Here is a 20,596-nt window from a genome sequence, read left to right on the forward strand (position 1 = left end):
CTACACGTGTATTGTTATTGTTAATTTTTATCACTCATCTTTCTATTCAGGCCTCTCCTATTCATATTCCAGTCTCATATTCAATTCAGAGCATGGTTGGTTGAGTAATCTGAACCCTAGCTACCACATTGCTGAAATTACAAACTGGAGAGCTGCTGAATAAAAAGCTAAATAACTCAAAAAACATAAATAATAAAAAAATGAAAACTAATTGCAAATTGTCTCAGAATATCACTCTCTACATCATACTAAAAATGATTTCAAATGTGAACCTTTAAGTTATGATTCCCTGTCCTTAATTGTGCGGGGCAAAACTCCATAACTAATATGCCCCACTACATATTAGAAAGAAAAGTAAACTGGTAAAAAGAAGCGAAAGAAAGTGTGGAGGCAGAAAAGTAGAACTTTTAGACTATACTGGTCCATTCCTACAAATTTACTTATGTAAAGGGCATGTGAAGGCAAAAAAATAAATCCCATTTTTACTTTAAGCAAAAAGAAACCTATCTCCAATATACTTTAATTAAAAAATATGTACCGTTTTTATAAGAAACCTGACTGTATGCAGTGAAATTCTCAGTTTATTCACAGCTGTGGATAGGAATTGTCAGACGGTCCCTAATTGCTGGGCAGGGAAACAATCATACTTATGAACAGCAGGGGGAGCCCCCGCCTTACTTCCCAACCATGCAGAACTCAAGCAGCTTTGTTTGTTTCCCTGTAGAGCAGTCGGCGACTGTGTAGAGATTTGTATTGGTTTTATTTTTGCCTTTACTGCTTCCAGATTTAAACAGATAAACGGAGATTCTATTTGGAGGATTATTTTGCTGCAGCCACTGGTTCTGCAGATGCAGTTGGATAAAGTTTGTATTAAACAATACAAAAACTATAAAATCCACATTAGATTACATGACAACACAGGACCCAGTGCAGTCTGCATATTGTGATTATTAATCAGTCTTGCTGTATTGACTTTTGGCAGATATTATTTGACTTGTGTTGTTTTGATAATTTAGGAGGATCCCTAAGCAGCCAAAACCACACTGAGCATGTGCACAGTCTTGGTCTTGAAAAGATGTTTAACAAATTTACAAGATGGTTACTCCCCCCAGGTCGACTTCGAATATCGAAGTCGAAGGATTTAGCGCAGATAGTTCGATCGAACGATCGAAGGATAATTCCTTCGATCGAACGATAAAATCCTTCGAATCAAACGATTTTAATCCAACGATCGAAGGAATATCCTTTGATCAAAAAAAGTTAGGCAAGCCTATGGGGACCTTCCCCATAGGCTAACATTGACTTCAGTAGCTTTTAGATGGTGAACTAGGGGGTCGAAGTTTTTTTTAAAGAGACAGTACTTAGACTATCGAATGGTCGAATAGTCGAACGATTTTTACTACGAATCCTTCGATTTGAAGTCGTAGTCGAAGGTCGAAGTAGCCCATTCATTGGTCGAAGTAGCCCAAAAAAAACTTCGAAATTCTACATTTTTTTTTCTTCGAATCCTTCACTCGAAGTTAGTCAAACGGCCCCTTAAAATTTAGGTTCACCAAAAAACTACCATTCAATATGCTGTTGGATAGACATCCTAACATATTTTGCAGCCTTCATTCTTCACGTTCTTAGATTAACTTTTTTGCACTTAGAAATATGATGACAACTAACTGGGCTTAAATGGATCAGCCCCCATGCAAAACAATATGTTTGAATAGATATTTATAAAATATAACAGTGCTGGATGATTAACTTGTCGAACAATGCTGAAGTAGGCGGTGTATAAGCTTCTCTACAGAAATGTGTTTAAATAGATTGTTTAAAGGCAGAAAGCTTAATGGAACAGTTACAAAAAATTAAAAAAAATGAAGTGTTTTAAAAGAATGAAAATGTTATGTACTGTTGCCCTGCACTGGGAAAACGGGTCTGTTTGCTTCAGAAATACAATTTTTTTTATAAACAAGCTGCTGTGTAGCAATGGCACAGGTTAAGGGCAGAGACACACGCTCAGATTCGGGGAGATTAGTTGTCCAGAGACAAGTCTCTTCTTCGGGGCAACTAAGCTCCCCGAACAACCACCCACCGGCTAGAATGTAAATCGTCGGCGGGATGGCAATCTGTGCGCTTCATTTTCCGAAGTCGCCTCAAGAGGAAACTTCGTGGCGACTTCGGAAACCAAATCGCTCCGAATGCTAAAATCTAAATCGCTGGCGAGAAGCGGAGATTAGTCGCCTCGAAGAAGAGTCGATTTATCGCTGGACAACTAAATCTCCCCGGATCAGAGTGTGTCTCTTAATAGTGGATAACAGATAACACCATTACGTTCTACAGAGCTTTTATGTGATCTGCTGTGCAACCAGAGCCTTTTCTCCTTTGAATGGCTGCCCCCATTACTACACAGCAGCTTATTTATATAAACTATAGTAGTGTTTTGCAAGTGCAGGGCAACGCTGCACTATATTTTAATTACTTCAAACACTAATTTTTTGACGTTACTGTTGCTTTAAAACCCTTATATTTCAGATTAACCTTTTTATTGAGGGTATGATATTTGGCTCTCAGGAATGAAATCCGTGCCAAAAAAAAAAAGAATGTTTTGCATGATAATCAACAGCAATTGCCAGCGGTAAGCACAGGAGCACTTACCCAAAAACTATTCAATTTTAAAAAAAATTGTGATGTGCACATGTAAAAGGTTGTCTCCATAGGAGTATTCTATTATGTAGGGGGTTGATCTGCACAATGATAATCTATAATTATCTGCTTCACAAGTAGTGATGCAACATCTGGTCCCTGCCACCTTTAACTGCAGGCCCTCCTGCCACTTTTACCCAGAGGCCTCAGCACCAGAGCTAGATGTAAAACGCAGGGAAAAAAGCATTGTAAAGTTGTGGAAACAGAGATCATGAGCAACAGAGGGCGAGTACAGGGTCAATGGCCCAAAGAGAGCAGGGATCTTGGGTATTAAAAGGGCCCCCTGCAGATAAAGGGTCTGCTCCTCACCCGCTTAGTTACACCAAATAAACACAGGTATGGGACCTGCTATCCTGAATGCATGGGACCTGAGGTTTTCCAGATAAGGGATCTTTCAGTAATTTGGATCACCATACCTTAAATCTACTTCAAATGTAAACATTTAAATAAGGGTCAATTACATCTTACAACGTAGTGTTTTATTATAACAGAGAAAAAGGAAATCATGTTTAAAAATTTGGATTATTTGATAAAAATGGAGTCTATGGGAGATGGCCATCCCGTAATTTGGAGCTTCCTGAGAGATAGGTTTCCCGATAATGGATCCCATACCTGTACCATTTGGACATGAAGCCATTTGGTGATATATTTTTACTCGTTCTTAAGAAATAAATTAGCTCTTCTGGATTTTGATTTCAATGTTTTTATTTTAATGAACAGAAAATACATTTAAACACATTCACAAAATAAAAAGAAAAAGGTTGTTTTTCCCAAGTTTGTGTAATCCTAAATTTCCTTGCACTCTGAAGTTGTTTAATGCAGTGGGGTAATGCTTCCATTCATTCAATGCTTGAAAATAATATAAATGAAAAGAGAAAGATCTGTTTTAGATCAAAGCTTCACGGGAAAACAATCGCAAAGTAACAACTGCAGTGAATGCCTGATGTAGCCCATCTTAATCTGTACTCATTAAGGCAAGCTGGATTCCATTAGAATATTCACTGGCCGCAAGAAATGACAGGCTGGGAATCAGAATTCCGCCATATTGTCATTTTACTGAAGATTCCTCAATATCCAAACTCACAAAAAGTGTAAATCTGATCCCATCTTGTATCAATAAAGCCAAGATTTCTTTTTACGGCAATTCCATTTTTACAAAGGTGGGAGCAGCCACCGCATAATCCAGAACATACAATTTGGTCTATAAAGTCTAGGTCGAGGAGAGACGCGGACAGGTAACTGGGTTACGATCCACATGTTGAGAGTAATTATAATTTACAAGCTGCTAATTAAAATGCCCAAGTATAAAACCATTTAAAATTCCATTGTACTATTTAAAGGGGTGGTTCACCTTCTAAGGGAAACTATCGCAAAAATAAAAATTTAATATAAGTTTCAGCACATTGAAACTTTCTAAATACAACCAATTTTAAAATTCTGTACCTTTTCTGAACTAATCAAGTTTATCTTCACAATTCCTCTCTCAGCATCTGTTTCTCCTCATTCGGTCTTCATTCTGGGTTGGGTGTCAGATGAATGATCCAATATGTATTAGAGCTCACTCTATTAAAATCAACAGACATCATGTCTCTCTACATGCAGGATTTGTGCAAAAGGCAGTTATTTTGTTAGATTTTGTTCATACTGGAATCAGTTATTTGAGTGAGCTCTAAAACATCTGCTAGGAAAGGAAGCCCCCTTTAAGATATATTGGATCATTCATCTGACCCAACTCCTGAATGAAGACAGAATGAAGAGAAACAGATGATGAGAAAGAGGAATGATAAATATAAACCGGATTTTTTCAGAAACAATGCAGAATTTTTAATTGATTGTATTTATAAAGTTTACTTCAGTACGAGGAAGCTTATAGTACATTTTCATTTTCTCGATAGTTGCCCTTTAAGTTAACTTTGTTTGTTATAGAATGGCCAATTCTAAGCATCTTTTCAATTGGTCTTCATTAATTTGTTATAGTTTAATTATTGGTCTTTCTCCTTGGACGCTTACTAGCTTTCAAATGAGGGTCACTGAAGTCATCTAAGGCTACAAATGTATTGTTATTGCTACTTTTAATTGCTCATTTTTCTATTCAGGCCCATTCTTCAAATTACAGTCCCTCGTTCAAATCAATGCATGGTTGCTAGGGTAATTTGGACCCCAGCAACCAGATTACAGATACTTCAAACTGGAGAGCTACTGAATAAAAAGCTAAATAAAACAAATTGCAAATTGTTTTAAAATGTCACTTTTTATGTCATACTAAAAATTAACTCAAAGTTGAACAACCCCTTTAACCACAAGGCATTGACACCAACAAGAATTACTAGTGAATGTGGATTACTGGGGTGGTTTCTATTTAGTAGAGCTATGGATATTATTTTTCCCCACACCACAGAGAATGAGAGTACTGCCTCCAGTGACTGCCTGATCACCTGAAGTACAACAATACGCCCCCTCTATCAATTGACAATTTGCACAAGAAGAGTGAAAACAATAGGAAATGTCTTTATATAAATGAGCTTTAACCAGAACCTGCTATGGTACGGCAAAACAAGTCGACATGTTCAAAGGATCTGCTAGGAATTTTAGGAATTTCAGCCTTTACCATTGGTGATTAACAGTCAGATTCACAACAACCACTATACAAAAGACAAATTTTATATTGAAGATCTAGTGTAATGTTTCCGCAGTAGGCAATATAGCACATTGCAATGAAAGGTTTTCCCTGGCACAGAACTGGTTAAAGGGTGCATGCATACAGAAACTATTCCCGTGAAATGTCAGACTTTACAATCAATGAGTTTAAAGTAAAATACGGCGGATGAGAAATTGCATCAGAGTGGGCAACGGGCCCTATGATGAGGAACAGTAGCCCCACCACTGATACTTGATGTAACATTAGTTGTGGCAAGAAAATGGCATGAAATTTGGCTCAAGTTTAAAGGCTCTTCATCTGCAAAGCACTGGGGTTTAGTTCAAAATCCTCTCAGATAAACATACATCTTTGCAACTTATTCCATGCCGAGGCCTCTGAATATACAAATAGTGGACTGGCCGGGCAAGGAAATCCTCACGTTACAAAGCGATGATGTTTTAAAATAATTTCCGGATGTGATCACTTGGTTAGCCAGGGGGTAAAGACAAAAAAATATAGGATCATTGTGCTCCATCAGAGTTAGGTAATACTGTGGTGTTCTCCTAAAACAGAATACTCTTTACACAACTAATTTTATTTGGGCTATTAATCTTAACCAGACAAGTCAGATAAAGTGCAACCCACTAAGGTTTTGGAAAACTGATCAGATGTGTCACAACCAGACATCAAGTCTCAGATTAAGTTTGAAGGACACTGCTTCTTTGATCCAGCCCAAAATATTGGACTGTCAATAAGATCTCTGACCCTGGTGGGAAGTTGGATGCATACGTTATCTGAATTCAGTGCGACTGGCCAGATGCAATTAGAATGGCACATCAAATGTGAATGAGGCCTAAAGGGTAGATATATGATAGGTCTTTTAGTCATTGTGCAATAAATAGATATCGGAAAATGAGAGCAAAGTTTATTTTCGTCTATTTTGTTGGAAGCCGATTGGATCAGCAGAAGCATTCTCCCCATCTAATATTCATCTATACACATTTGTGCTCTACAAAGTTTTAAGAGAATGTAAGCTATACAGCAGCTTCATAATATATGTAGGGAATAACATACACCCTATATATATAAGGATATTATAAGGATATTATAAGTCACTGAGGAGTTCAATGACCATATAGAAACACGAGTGCTTTTATACAGGTCATGGAACTCAGAGGCGACTTCTAATATCCTCATATTTGAAAATAGGGGGTACTTTATTCATTATAATACACAAGTTTTTGTGAGTCATGTGACAAAAATGATATCACTGAGCTCTGTTTATAACCGATGACATCACTAAAAGCCATTTATAAGGATATCATTTACAAGATATTCATGGCGTTTGTGTATTATATGCATTTACACATACATGAGAGACTGAATGAACTGTAAACATAATAAACAATGTCCTCATACACAGATATCTACTTACAATGATAGCATAACAATATAAACTATATTTAGCTGTTTTTTTTCATTTGAAAAACGAAGACACACAGAATTCCCAAAACCCTTAGCACTGCTACAGTCATATTACTTAGTGTAGCTTAGAAAACGATTGCTGACTAATCTTAGCATACTTAGGCTGTGCTTTGTGCACGAAAGAATTCCTAATAAATATGCAAGCATTATAATACAAAACAACACATTTTAGATGACATGGGAAGTTATAATCCTGATGGTTATAACACAGCTTATTCATCGGATAAGGATATTGCAATCCAGCAGATATTCAATATCAAATATATACCTCTATATAAGGATATATATATATATATATATATATATATATATATATATATATATATATATATTTATTTATTTATATATGTACATATTATCTAGGCTTTGTCACCCTGTTTGTTTAAAGGGGTACAACCTGTCTCAACAAATACCAAACAAATGTTCCAAAGCAGACACTTTCTAATGCCATGTGTGTCAATGCTACAGAACTCAATGCTAAAAAACAGAGGTAGATTTAATGTCTATGTATATACCTGTATAAAAAAAAAAAAAAAGCAGATTCTTCGTGAAGAAAGGGTTTTTTCCCTCTCAGATGGGAAAGGAAGGCGTGGAAACAAAAAACTAAAGATAACTTCATAGAAGACCCCTTAATGCCATGAAAACTTTGTGCTGTACATCTAAAAATGCACAGCAGCATTCAAAAGAAAAAAAAGGAGGCGGGAACAAATGCTCCTTTTAAAAAGAAAAAAAAAATCATATAAAACAAAGTAATGGTGTTTACAGGAGTCTGTTTAAAAAATGCTACATCATTAATTAATATTCTTGTGCTGGAAAAGTATTGCTTTAGGACTCCAGATGGCATCATAAGACTGGGAAACATACGAGTACAAGGTTATCAACGAGGAAGGAAGCAAGAACGACTAAGGAGGAGATATCTAGCACCGTATAATTTTTTTCATCAAGGAAAGCTACTTCCCTCCTACAAGGGTGAATTGTCCAGAATTGTAATGCGCTAGTGAGAATTAGAAAGAGCCATGTGTGGAGAAGGAAGGTATCGCTGAGCTAATATGGCAGCGTCCAATGGGCTTATAGGCTGAGCATCATATCCCAGTCTTCTAATGGGGGGGAAATTACCAAAGTGGCGCTTCTGTGGGAAGTTTTTGGCTTCATGGATTGTATTTTTCTCTTCTGCCAGCAGGAGCTGTTGTCTCATATAGTTCTCAAATTCATACTGTGAGGATTCCTCTGTTACTTTTGCCTTGAGGTGAGAAATAAAAAAAAAAAAACATTAATATATAAGTACAACGTTAAACTTATTTTGCAAAAACATACTAAGGGATGTTTGTTTAAAACTGTTCATATGTAGATTAAATGAAATGTCAGAAGAGCAGAAGTGAAGAATAGCCCTGTATATATACACCAGAATGCAGAAAAACCAAACTACAGTTAAAGCAAGCAAAAACAGAACACTTCTACAGGGCCTAGAGGGTATTTATAGTGGGTCTGCTTAACAAAGATATTTGTTTTTATTACATTCTGCCCCACAACTTCCAGTAAAATAAACTGCTGCTCTGCTTTAGAATGATGCAAGAGGTCACATTTGCAGCTACATGGTAACACAGGTATCCAATATTAAAGGAAAACGACACCACCAAAATGAATACTTAAGCAACAGTTTATATCATATTAAGTGGCATATTAAAGTATCTTACCAAACTGGAATATATATTTAGGTAAAGATTGCCCTTTTACATCTCTTGCCTTAAGCCCCCATTTTATGATATTCTCTGTGCTGCCTCAGAGATCACCTGACCATAAATACTACAACTCTTAACAGAAAGAAATGTGGAAGCAAAAGACAGAGCTTTGACTGTTAATAGTTTTATAGCTTTCAAGGAAAAGAAATTGCCTACCTGTTCAAAATGCTACGTTAGCAGTTAGTATGACATTGAGAAATTATTCTCTCACTGAGACAATCCACTTAAAAACAGTAACTGGGTTAAGAAGCTGTAGGAAATGGGTTGATTACCCATTTCCTACAGGTTCTCTATTTTCTACTAAGAGTCACTGCTGCCCTTCCATTAATTTGGTGAGAGGATATTTCCTGTTCAGCATGTATTCTTTTGGTTAAGTGTAAAAATGGAAGTGTTGAGCAAGAAGGCAGATTTATCCATAGCATTTGCTGTCTCATAGTTAGCACTGGCTCTGTAACAAAGCAAACTTTTATTTATCAAGATGAGGCTGAGCGATTCCTATTTTTAAGATGTTTTTTTTTCTCCATACATTGCTTGGTTTTACCTCTTGAGAGTTCTCCAGACTTGACAGGTGATCTATGTCAGGAACAACTTGCAATGGGCCACTTAGAGAAGACATGGACTGCCTAGAAACAGATAAACAGAACCGAGTTTATAAAATCGATACTTTCTTATGACAGGATTCGAGAATGCGCACACTTATATAAACGTTGTGAAGTCATCTGGCTTTTTCCACAAAGAAGAAGAAGAAGAAGATGTGCAAATATCATCTTAAAGGAGAAGGAAAGTCTTCTTCCACTTGGGGGTGCCAGATGTTAGGCACCCACAAGTGTATTTACTTACCTGAAACCCCGGGCCGGTGCTCCTATCAGCAGAAAGCGGCACCGGCCCAGGGTTATACCAGTGAGCACCACGGAGTGATCCTCTTCCGTCTTCTTCTTTCTTCAAATTTCCAGACGCATGTGCAGTTCAACAAATTAGCAGAATTTAGTTAAAGTTCAGCTTTTCGCTTTACTGATCATGCACAGCTGCAAGAAGCCTTAAAGGACCAGTAACATCAAATTTTTTTTTTCAAAAATTCGTTAGTACATAACGAAAAAATAACACCAAAAAATTTAAAATAGCAAAGCCTTTATTAAGAAATAACTTACAGAAACTCCACTTCCTGTCCTCTTCAGAAACGGCGAAAAGGCGACCATCCTTCCTGCAGCGCTCGATTTGTCCTCCCTGGCTAGCTCCAATATTCTACTGACAGCGTGTGAAGTGAGGTGAAGAGAGTTGAAGCTGCGGCTAAAGACCCTGCGGGACCGACACATAAAGACCTTTCTGCTGTACGAGTGCAAGAAAACCAACTGGTGCAGGCAGCCAAAGATGCAGACAGTTTCCTGGGAGCAAGCGGTTCTCCCTCCACAGGCAGCGGAGCGCTGAGGTGTCACCCGGCTGACTGAGAAGAGAACCTGGCAGAGCGACTTCAGGAAAAACTCAGGTTCCGGTTGAGAGAAGCAGTCCTGATTCCGGATCTCTGTCCCCATGCCCTCTCGGTTGCACACAGTTGATCCCAGTATGGGACGACAGTAGCTCCACTGCGGCCGAGGAACCAGCTGGTCCGACGTGTGGCAGTTACTCGGGCGGTTACCATGACTACGAAGGCTCCGGCAGCAGCAGATTCCGCTTATCCACCCGCTCCGACCTGCCGCAACCTCAACCGCTTCTCGGCCTTCGTGAAGAGCGGCGGGGAGGCGGCGGGGTTCGTGCGTGACGGGGACAAGCTGTGTCTGGTGCAGGGGCCGGACGGGCCTGAGTGGCAGGAGAATCCCTACCCGTTCCGCTGTAACATAGACGAGCCCACGAAGCAGACCAAGTTCAAGGGCATAAAGAGTTACATCTCGTACCGACTCCTCCCCAGTCACACGGGGCTGCAGGTTCACCGCCGCTACAAACACTTCGACTGGCTCTACGCGCATCTCCTCTACAAGTTCCCCATCGTGTCGGTGCCGCGCATCCCGAAGAAACAGGCCACGGGGAGGTTCGAGGAGGATTTTATCTCCAAGCGCAGGAAGGGGCTGGTGTGGTGGATGGATCACATGTGCAGTCACCTGGTGCTGGCGCGATGCAATGCCTTCCAGACTGGCCGTAAGTCTCCCCCTGTCCTTTCCCTCGCACTGAGCTGTGGAGATACTGGGATCAACTGTGTGCAACCGGGAGGGCATGGGGACAGAGATCCGGAATCAGGACTGCTTCTCTCAACCGGAACCTGAGTTTTTCCTGAAGTCGCTCTGCCAGGTTCTCTTCTCAGTCAGCCGGGTGACACCTCAGCGCTCCGCTGCCTGTGGAGGGAGAACCGCTTGCTCCCAGGAAACTGTCTACATCTTTGGCTGCCTGCACCCGTTGGTTTTCTTGCACTCGTACAGCAGAAAGGTCTTCATGTGTCGGTCCCGCAGGGTCTTGATCCGCAGCTTCAACTCTCTTCACCTCACTTCACACGCTGTCAGTAGAATATTGGAGCTAGCCAGGGAGGACAAATCGAGCGCTGCAGGAAGGATGGTCGCCTTTTCGCCGTTTCTGAAGAGGACAGGAAGTGGAGTTTCTGTAAGTTATTTCTTAATAAAGGCTTTGCTATTTTAAATTTTAATTTGTGTTGGTGTTATTTTTTCGTTATGTACTAACGAATTTTTGGAAAAAAAAATTTGATGTTACTGGTCCTTTAAGAGGATCGTTTTGTGGTGCTCGCTGGAAGAACCCCGTGCCGCTGCAGTTTTCTGCAGATAGGAGCACGGGCCCAGGGTTTCAGGTAAGTATACACAATCACTTGGGTGCCTAACATTGAGACTTTCCTTCTCATTTAAATGAAAGATAATTCCCTGTGCTATCAGCCACTGTAACCTCTAAAGGTATGACAGTGTAGTATACAACCGACAAAGGAAAGGAGTGTGTCCACCAAAAACCTGATTGTAATCACTGCACTTGATTAAAGCTGGTTAAGAGAACCTGCCAATTTTAAAAAGCTGTTATATTGTTCTGTACTAGTAAAAACAGGAGTAGCCTAAACATTGTTCAATAATGTCTGCATTGAGTCTGGGTTTAAGGCAATTGTGTATTAACCAGGTCAAGTAAAGCCTTTGCACAATTTGAGTGGATCAAATAATTAGTGGTGCCGCTGCAGCACAGTGAACCTCACAATGATGACTTATGAGCCAATGTACTAATGTATCTGCCATGTTATAAGTAGGCTGATATGTTTTCAACAATAGTTATGAAATGGCATGCAATTTCATTAGTCTGCCTGTGCATCTGTCTGGGCATCTACTTGGGTACAAAGTTTGGAGCTTTTGTCTACGCACCTATAACTAACTTATGAAGGTATAAAATATTGCTTAAGATTTAAGTATTCATGTGCCCATTGTACTGTTTTGAAGAGGTACATGCATGGCTCCTCCTCCAAACTTTTTATAATTATCTGTTTAGATCCCATTCTTATGCGTCACATGTAGCTTTAAAATAGGATGACAGTAAGCCAGAGTAGGATGATGGTAGTAATATTGTGTGTTCACATACACATTCTCTGCTCGAGTACAACTGCATAGGATGTGCGCTTTTTTTTGTCAACTAGTTGATAAAAAAACTAGAAAAAACAGACATACACTAACCTTCCAGAAAATGCCTTTCCTACTTTTGCTCTTCAAATTTAAAAGTACTCTTTTTGTGGAGCTTAGACCATTTCCTAAACCCCTGGTAGGGAGTCCGTGTAGACACAAGTCAATATGAAAGGAAGGTGCTCACTCTTAAAATGAAATGATGACTTTTTTTTTTTTCCAATCGTTATACTACAGTACTATCTGAAAACACCTGACCTGAACAAACTTCAGCTGCAAGGTGAACTACACTTTTAATTTGAAAAATAGCAATCAAATTGAAAATACTTAGAATGTAGTAACATAATAATGTAGCTAATGCCTGCTAATCTTGGGTTACCCACCATGAAGATATGATAGTGCCAAGAGACTCTAAAACTTCAGATGCTGTTAGGCGCTGCTGGGGGTCCAGGACAAGCAGCCTTCGAATCAGACAAACAGTATTGTCAGATACTCGTCCATCTCTGCAAGAAAAACAATTTTAAAATAGTATTTTACACATAAAATTGTCTTTTATCACAAATATTGACCCTTTAACTGCCAAAACCCCTTTAACAGAAAAAAATGGCAGCAATGTACACACATTTCTGCTCGGTCTACAAATGAAAGGGGAAACATTGCTCGAGGAACTGGCAATACCATGGTCTCACAGTTCAGGGTGAATGCCGCCCAAATATAAAAAATATTCATCCCTAAGAAAAAGTAACTAAGCAACTTTACAAGATTCATTAACTTACAAAATGTTCAATTGCTTATTTTCAATTATTTGCAAATGTAATTGCTATTGAAAACAATTACTTGGGGTGGGACAAATTATTGACTGATGGACAAATATTACATTGCCCAATACTTTGTCCTGTCCCCCAAGTCCAACAGCAATCTGAAGACTTTGATGATGTGGCGGTGGCATTTTTCGGAATAGGTGACAGGTTCTGTTAAAAATCTGTAATGATACACTATGCCTTAAGATTGTCAACTGTAGTGGGCAGTAACTTCCTTAATACGGTGTCTTTTGTCGTAGTACTTTATCACTGTAAATTACATTCATCTCCAACAAGACTCAGAATGTAGTGTCAATAGCCCTTTAAATTAACACAAACTTTTAAATAATACCTATTGAAAAGTTGCTTAGAATTAGTTTCATTTACTTACATGTGCTATTATGCATTTTCCCCCTAATTATTGCAATAAAGTTCCCCTTTCACATATAAAATTACTCACTTTTCACTCCCATTCTGCCCTATGTTTTTATTTATAAATAGCAATACCAGTTTTTATTATGAACTGCTCTTTAATGATCAAACTAAACATGGAAAATTTAGTGAAGAATTAAAGTCACGCAGTAGGATTTCGAATTTTACACAGTTACAATGCATATTGCGGAAGAATGCACTCACTCTGGAATTGAATATTCTGCTGCCTTTATTTTGCGGAACAGTTCCTGAGGTATGCTGTCATAGAAAGGAAACTGTCCATAAAGCATGGTAAAAAGCACAACACCCAAAGCCCACATATCACTTGGTTTGCCCCGGTAAGGACGACCTAAAAGATCAAAAGAAACTAAAGTTAATAGCAGACACTGCATATGAAAGTTACAGAAAGCTTGGAAACGTCTATGCATGTAAGTATACACGGTTTGTGCAACACAGCACCAAACCTACAGGTTAAAGTATCAGATGCATATTACTCACCACTGAGCACATCAGGACTGATGTATGCTGGACTCCCTCTCTGATCTTTCAGAAGGTCATCTTCACTCACCAAGTGTTTTCCAAGGCAAAAGTTGGTGATGGTTATTCTGTGAGTCCTGCAAAAGAAGATGGAAATAAATTCCGCCGTTGACGACAAGTAGAATATGTACAATAGCAAAGAAATGGGAAAGAAAGAATATAAAAATTTTGTCTGGCTTATCAGTTATCCTCTGTCGTTTAGCTTTAAGAAGACTACAGAGCCTGTGAAACTGTTGATAAATGAAGTATTATTTTTAGAAGTCCCAGATCAAGTTTTTTAGGGGGCAATCTTTAGGAAAGCAACTGCCATTTAAAAAGGTTCCCTAACTTCATGCTCCCTAAGAAGTCAGCAATGAGAAAAGGGTAACTATCACTCTGATGTGCCCACCACAGTGCATCCATTGAAAGATCATAAGGTATAAATATGACATTCTTGCTGCAAGTTGGGCAGCTGATTTAATGTGTACATTCAGAAAGATCTGCAGTGGTTTTAGTTGAGTTTCACCTTTCCGGGTCCTTTAAAAAACATGCTTTTCAGAAAGCAATCTATTAGCTTTCAGAGCACTTACAATTAGATTGTTATTACCAAATGGTACAGTATCGTAGAGCTATTTTACAGTCACAGAGAATCACACATAGGAGAAAATACAAACTACCTGTAAATAGTGCTTTAATCAAACCCAGGATAATGAGCAGCAAGGTTCAGGAATGTCTGTTGCACCACTGTGTTGCCCCATTACAGGGTAACCTTGACCGCCCCCGCCCCCCCCCCCCAATGTAGATGTAATCTATGGTTCACAACACATAAACAGATGTTTCACAGACACAGAAAAAACGAAGGTGTACGTATACACATGCAGAAGGCCCTTCATTATCCTGGACAGAACACGCTGTACATTTAATGAAGAATCACTCTGAATATGCCGGTAATTCTAAAAGCAGCCCACGCTGATCTCTGTGGAAAACAACTACTGAGCCACTAACATCTCATTTCATGGGCACCTCAAAGTCTTACTGAATGCAGAAAGGCACATAAATGGCTTTGCACTCATGAATAAAATAAAAACATTTACATTTCAAAAAACAACTGTAAAGGTTAGCATCATTAATGAAAATAAACTTAGAGATAGTATAGTGTAAATGTGCAAATAAATGTACATAGACACACACAATACATACAAACATATAAAATACACACAAATTTACGTGTCACAGTGACAAATACAAGGTGCATTTACCTCAACACAGATTCTTCCAAATAATGAATCTATGAATATTCATGGCCTCAATATTCAATTTATTCAAACACTTGTAAAACCACATACCATACACTAAACTTCTACCCAAAAAGACGATTACTAGGTGAATTCAAACAATGAGTTTGCCTGTAGTAACAATACAAATACTGTATGTGGTAAAAAAATAATGCATAAATGGCATGTGCTGGCAAGTGCCTCTGCTGCCCAGTAAATGCAAAATACTCCTAAAATAGAAAAAAAACCAGAACACTTGAACAAGCTCTTTATTAAGCATAACACCTTTGAGAATGTGTTTCGGGTGAGCTGTATGCAGCTGGACGCTATGCTTGAGAAATTCGGATTGGTGTGTTTAAGTTTACTTATTTTGTGATAACAATTTAATTAAAGAAATAACTATCTACAAGCTTACTGGTAAAGGAACTTGGCAGTTTTAAAACCAGAACCTTTAGGGTGTTATTTCAATTAAAATTAAGCAGAAATTGGCAGTGACGGGAAGCCAGAGAGAAAACAACGCTAATCGCTACTGGGCACGTGTCATCTTCCTCACTCATTTGCGCAGCATTAATTCTATTGGCTGTCAGTAACATTAACAGTATGCAAATGAATAAAAGACGAGACCAGGCATGGCAGCAGTGCTGGAGCCTTACCTACATCTGGAATTTCTCTCTCCTCACTGCTGCATTTCTAGAACAGCATAGCTCTAAAGTGGTAATGCAAATAATCTTTACGGGCAAAGTGTCCAGTATTGTATGTGAGCATATTTTTTCATGAGGGTATTATTTATGCCGATATTTATACACTATAAAGTGTATAAAAAGTGCCTGCAGATTTCCGTCCTTCCTCTTTACTGTCTTTACTGTTCATTGCCTTTAGCTCTCTTTTAGAAGAGTAAGCTGTGCTATAAACCAGAATGACACACAAGTTATGAACAAGAAGGACATGTGAGGAGATGTGAGGGCGTGCCTTTGTGCCTTCCTGTGCCTACCCTTGTTGAACAGAGCACTGCCTAATACAGACTTAGTGCTCATTATATGGGAACCACAATTTTGCTGCTTTTAGTGTGCCAACACTCACACTTAACGCTTTTAAAAAGTACATAAGCCCTCAAACATCGCTAAAGCTTCAAAGGATTATTATAATAAATACCTCATTCTTTCGTATTTGAAACATTATCAAATCCAAAATAAGAAGTATCTGCAATTTCACATGGTATCAGTTTTACTAACCTTTTGTTCAGCACCATGTTGCCCAGTTTCAAGTCCCTGTGTACTATATTCTTCTGTAAAAAGGAAGTTGCAATATTTAAATTAGATTATGTATGCACAAGTCAGCCACCCCAAAGCATTATAATTGTTCTATGGTCTAATGTTCTGTAGCATACACAAGCCAATGGCAGCCACACCACAATACAAATGTATTTTTATATCAAAAGCACTGATCAGCTTTGAGTGCAAATCCTGCCTTCCGCTGTATGTGTAAAATGTAGGAAGAGAAGACAACGTATTGGAGAGGCCATCTGCACAGGGATCTAACCACTGAACCACCTTACCTTACAGTGATCGGATTGTAGGGGGGAAAAAAATAAAAATAAAAAAAAAAGAGAGGCTTCTAAAGTCTGTGTTTAAGTATGAATAACAAAAACGTAGAGTTTTGTTTATAATAAAATGCATTTCTGCTAATAAGTAAATATAATGATCCCTATTTATGCCAGAACTGTAAAGAATTTGCAGTTGAATAAAAATATCAACACTAAATCCTAAAGAATACAACAAATCATCTCACTAAACTGAGAACAATTGACTCTTGTTCATAAAAAGAGAATATAAGGAATAGGTTTTTCTCTAATAACAAACATACCTTGTGTAAGGCTTCCACAACCCGAACAACATCATAGAAAATGACAACAGTCTCACGTTCTCCCAAACGCTTTTCTTTTATTACATAATGCTGCAGGTTGATGAGGTCAGCAGTTTTGTCACTGAAGTCATGTGCACATAAACAATCCAGCACAAGACATATGCGTTTTCGCATTTTCCGAACTAATTTATTGGCTTCTAGATCTTCCACTATTTCACAGGTCCTGTCCTGAGCAAACAACGAAAAAAAATGCTTAAAACACAATAATGTTCAGCAGTAAGACATTAATCAAGTCCATAATTAGCCATCAATATGCAGATATATAACATGGTATAAAGGTTATTGTAAATATACAATAACGTTTTGATAACATTTTAATAAATCTAGGAGCCAGTTCAAATATCCAGGATCAGCTTGCATAAAACATTGGATCTGGGTGAATGATAGAGCAATAAACACATAAACAGGACTGGCTTGAAAGCACACAAGTGCCTTGTTACTCATACACTCACACAAAGGTTGCAGTATAACCCAACGTATACCTGGAAGAGGCCATGATGGTGAACCACTCCATCCTGATTATGAAGAAGAGACAGTAGGGAGTACTCTGTGTGAAGAAGCATTTTGCCTTGTCTCTCTTCCTGTGTCTCCCCTGCTTTATCACCTTTCTCATCCAAACTCAGGATCTTGAATAGAAAAGAAAAAAAGGCATCCATTAATAAAATGACAATGTACCTTAAATAAAGGTTGCCATGCTCCTGAATGTTGAATCCTTGTTATTCCCAACTTCCAGATCTCAATCAAATAGAAAATGTGTGGCTGGACTTGAATAGGGATCATGACTGCCATGCAACATGTCAAAGCTTGAGCACTTGAGGAATGGGGAAAACAGTTCCCTAATGTGCGAATCTAAGACATTTCCACATTGACTCAAGCAGTCATTACTGCCAATAGTACATCTTACTGACTAGAAGGGGGTGTATACTTATGCAATCAGGTATTTTCTTTTTTTAATTATAATTCATTTAAACCATTTTTCAGAGATCTGCTTTCATTTTGGCTCCCAGTGGCCTCAAAGCAGGTGCTTATTTTTGAATTGCTGGCTTAGATGCAAGTTTTGGTTGCATAAAAACTAGATGTACTGCCAAACAGAGTCTACTGTAGGCTACCAGTCCATATAGGTGCTACCAAACAGCTAATCACAGCCCTTATTTGACATCCCCATGGATATTTTCATGCTTGTGTTGCTCTCCAACTCTTTTTAACATTTAAATGTGGCTCATGAGTACAAAAGGTTGGGGACCCCTGCAATATACAAGAAAACTTCGAGAGGGGTGAAGAAATACTTTTGCTATTATAGCTGCACATCCCAGAGTAGCCAGGCCCTGCTTGAGTTGATGCAGGACGTCACCAAAGAGCAGAAGCCACTGGCATTGCCCAGAAAATTGTTGTTGGCCCTGAACATATCCCACAGCGATGCACAACAGAAGGGTGGTTGCATCAAACATACAAATTCCTTACACATACTGAAGGTACAAAGGTGCCTCCTCATTAAAGTTTCCAATCTAAAAAAAAAAATCAGTCATCTCACCTTTAGCTGATAAAAGTCATCTGTACCATCCTTCCGTGCTAAACACTGAACAATGCTGGGAACTGGAGAGTTTCCTAACCGAGGCCCTATAAAAAAAAAAAAAAAAAAAGACCAGCAGTTTTTAAATCCATGCATCAAATTTCTTCCCCTGGGGAAAGACAGCTACTATATTTTGATGTGCAAACTTCTATTCAAAGTCAATCACAAACAGACACCATATAACCAATGTTCCCTCTAATTCCTTTTTGGCTGCGTGCGCAAAATAAATATTATGTGCACACATTTTAAACGTGTGCTCAGTTTTTAAAAATGGTGTGCTCAAATCAGAATAAGTGCAACAAATTATTTTTGTGCATACCACAATTTGTTGTGTACGCTGGCCTCAAAATTTGAGCACACAGAGCTTAGAGGAAACATTGCATACAACACTTTAGTAAGCCCAAACTGTATTCCAGTATTATATGAGGGCAAACGTAAATTCTGACATGCTTGCTTAATGTTACTTTGCAAATAGTCAGATATGCACGGTAACTCATATCATACCTCATGGCAGTGTCTAACCCCTGGGTATTAATTAATTAATTTATCCAGATTTCAGGGAGTGAAATTTTAGGTATATCCTGTTACCTTGTGGAATGGATATACTATGTTGAATTGGTAACCCTGGAATATGTATTAAAATTGTTTAGGTATATGAGGGTTGCGAGCTGTAACAGCCACACCTCCAAATGGGGGTCAATGACCCCATGTAAATAAAAAATAAAAAAACACTCTTTAGGCTACAAATGTATTGTGTTTGCTACTTTTATTACTCATCTTTCTATTGAGGCCCTCTCCTATTCAAATTCCAGTTCCAGGGTGGCTAAATGCATTTTTCTTTTAAAGGAGATCTGAACACATAAAATTAACAATAACAAGAGTGCTTTTCTGTGCACTTATGCAAATTACATTAGTTTTCTATTTTTATCGGTTCTTATGCTGAAAGAGCTGATGGGCCTTAAGCATGCATAGAAAAACACTCTGAATAAGTTGTTAGTTATTTGGGTTTATAAAGTTGTGTTACAGGGCCTGGATTACAGTGAATTATTAAAAGGCCATTTGTAACTAGATTTTTATTTTCCCTGTGGATTTCTCAAAAAGAAAGTAAAAGCTAATTTGTATATTCCCTTTCATCTACAATTTTTCAGATTATCAAATGCATCAAATATTAAGCAGGCACTGGGTTAGTTTGCCGTTTCCTTGCCTTAGCAACCACTGTAATGGGACCACACTGTACATAAAACTTCCTACTACAGCACTACTGTTACTACAAGGAATAACCTAACGCTTTGAATACTGTTCTGTTTTTAATGTCTTTTAATAAGAAATTAGAATTTAGCAAAAATGAGACAATGCAAAAGACTTGAACAGTGGAACAAGTGAATACAAATGTACTTAAGCTAAAATTAAATTTAGATCGCGTAGAAGGGATAAATGGTTAAACACTTACCTAGAATGAATGGTCCTGCCCTCTTAGCATTACTTCCAGAGATGCTACTGCAGAGAGCTTTGGACTTTGCTGAGGTCTCTCCAGCATCCCTTTCAGATGCTCTCCTCTTCATCCTCTCCTCTAGGAAAAATACAGAACATCAGCTTCTCCACCTACTCATTTCACAGACTGTTACTAAGCACACAATAACCTAACAAAGCTCACACGACATACAGTAAAACTGCTCAGATTAATACTACCATGGATTATTTCTTTAATTAATTTAAACAAATGCTTTGACAAAAAAAAGCATTTCAACACATGCCAATTTTCTATAACAATCTACTGGTTAATTCTACAAATTAAGAGTTTTACTCTATTTATACTAAAGAGGTTAGCTACACAGATGCTTTACAAGCCTATAGTTTGTACAGCTTTTGCAACCCAATATATAAATAATCCTTATTGACGCAGAACCAGCCTATTGGGTTTATTTAATGTTTACATGT

General features: G+C 38.2%; 1 protein-coding gene across 2 annotated transcripts in view; it reads right to left on the bottom strand.

Moving 5' to 3' along the window:
- Positions 1-3,378: 3,378 nt before the first annotated feature.
- The window catches only part of stk40.S (serine/threonine kinase 40 S homeolog), a 32,006-nt gene continuing 14,788 nt past the window's right edge, over positions 3,379-20,596 (bottom strand). For both annotated transcript variants that reach the window (XM_018249557.2, XM_018249558.2), the window contains 10 exons: positions 20,109-20,228; positions 18,620-18,705; positions 17,571-17,714; positions 17,029-17,256; positions 16,398-16,450; positions 13,874-13,989; positions 13,580-13,724; positions 12,527-12,646; positions 9,095-9,176; positions 3,379-8,054 (listed from right to left, as the gene is read on the bottom strand). In XM_018249557.2, the coding sequence (XP_018105046.1) occupies positions 7,809-8,054; positions 9,095-9,176; positions 12,527-12,646; positions 13,580-13,724; positions 13,874-13,989; positions 16,398-16,450; positions 17,029-17,256; positions 17,571-17,714; positions 18,620-18,705; positions 20,109-20,228 (1,340 nt within the window). In that variant the 3' untranslated portion in view covers positions 3,379-7,808. The remainder of the gene's footprint in view (positions 8,055-9,094; positions 9,177-12,526; positions 12,647-13,579; positions 13,725-13,873; positions 13,990-16,397; positions 16,451-17,028; positions 17,257-17,570; positions 17,715-18,619; positions 18,706-20,108; positions 20,229-20,596) is intronic.

Source organism: Xenopus laevis, chromosome 2S (genome assembly GCF_017654675.1).
Source record: "Xenopus laevis strain J_2021 chromosome 2S, Xenopus_laevis_v10.1, whole genome shotgun sequence".
Lineage (NCBI taxonomy): Eukaryota > Metazoa > Chordata > Amphibia > Anura > Pipidae > Xenopus > Xenopus laevis.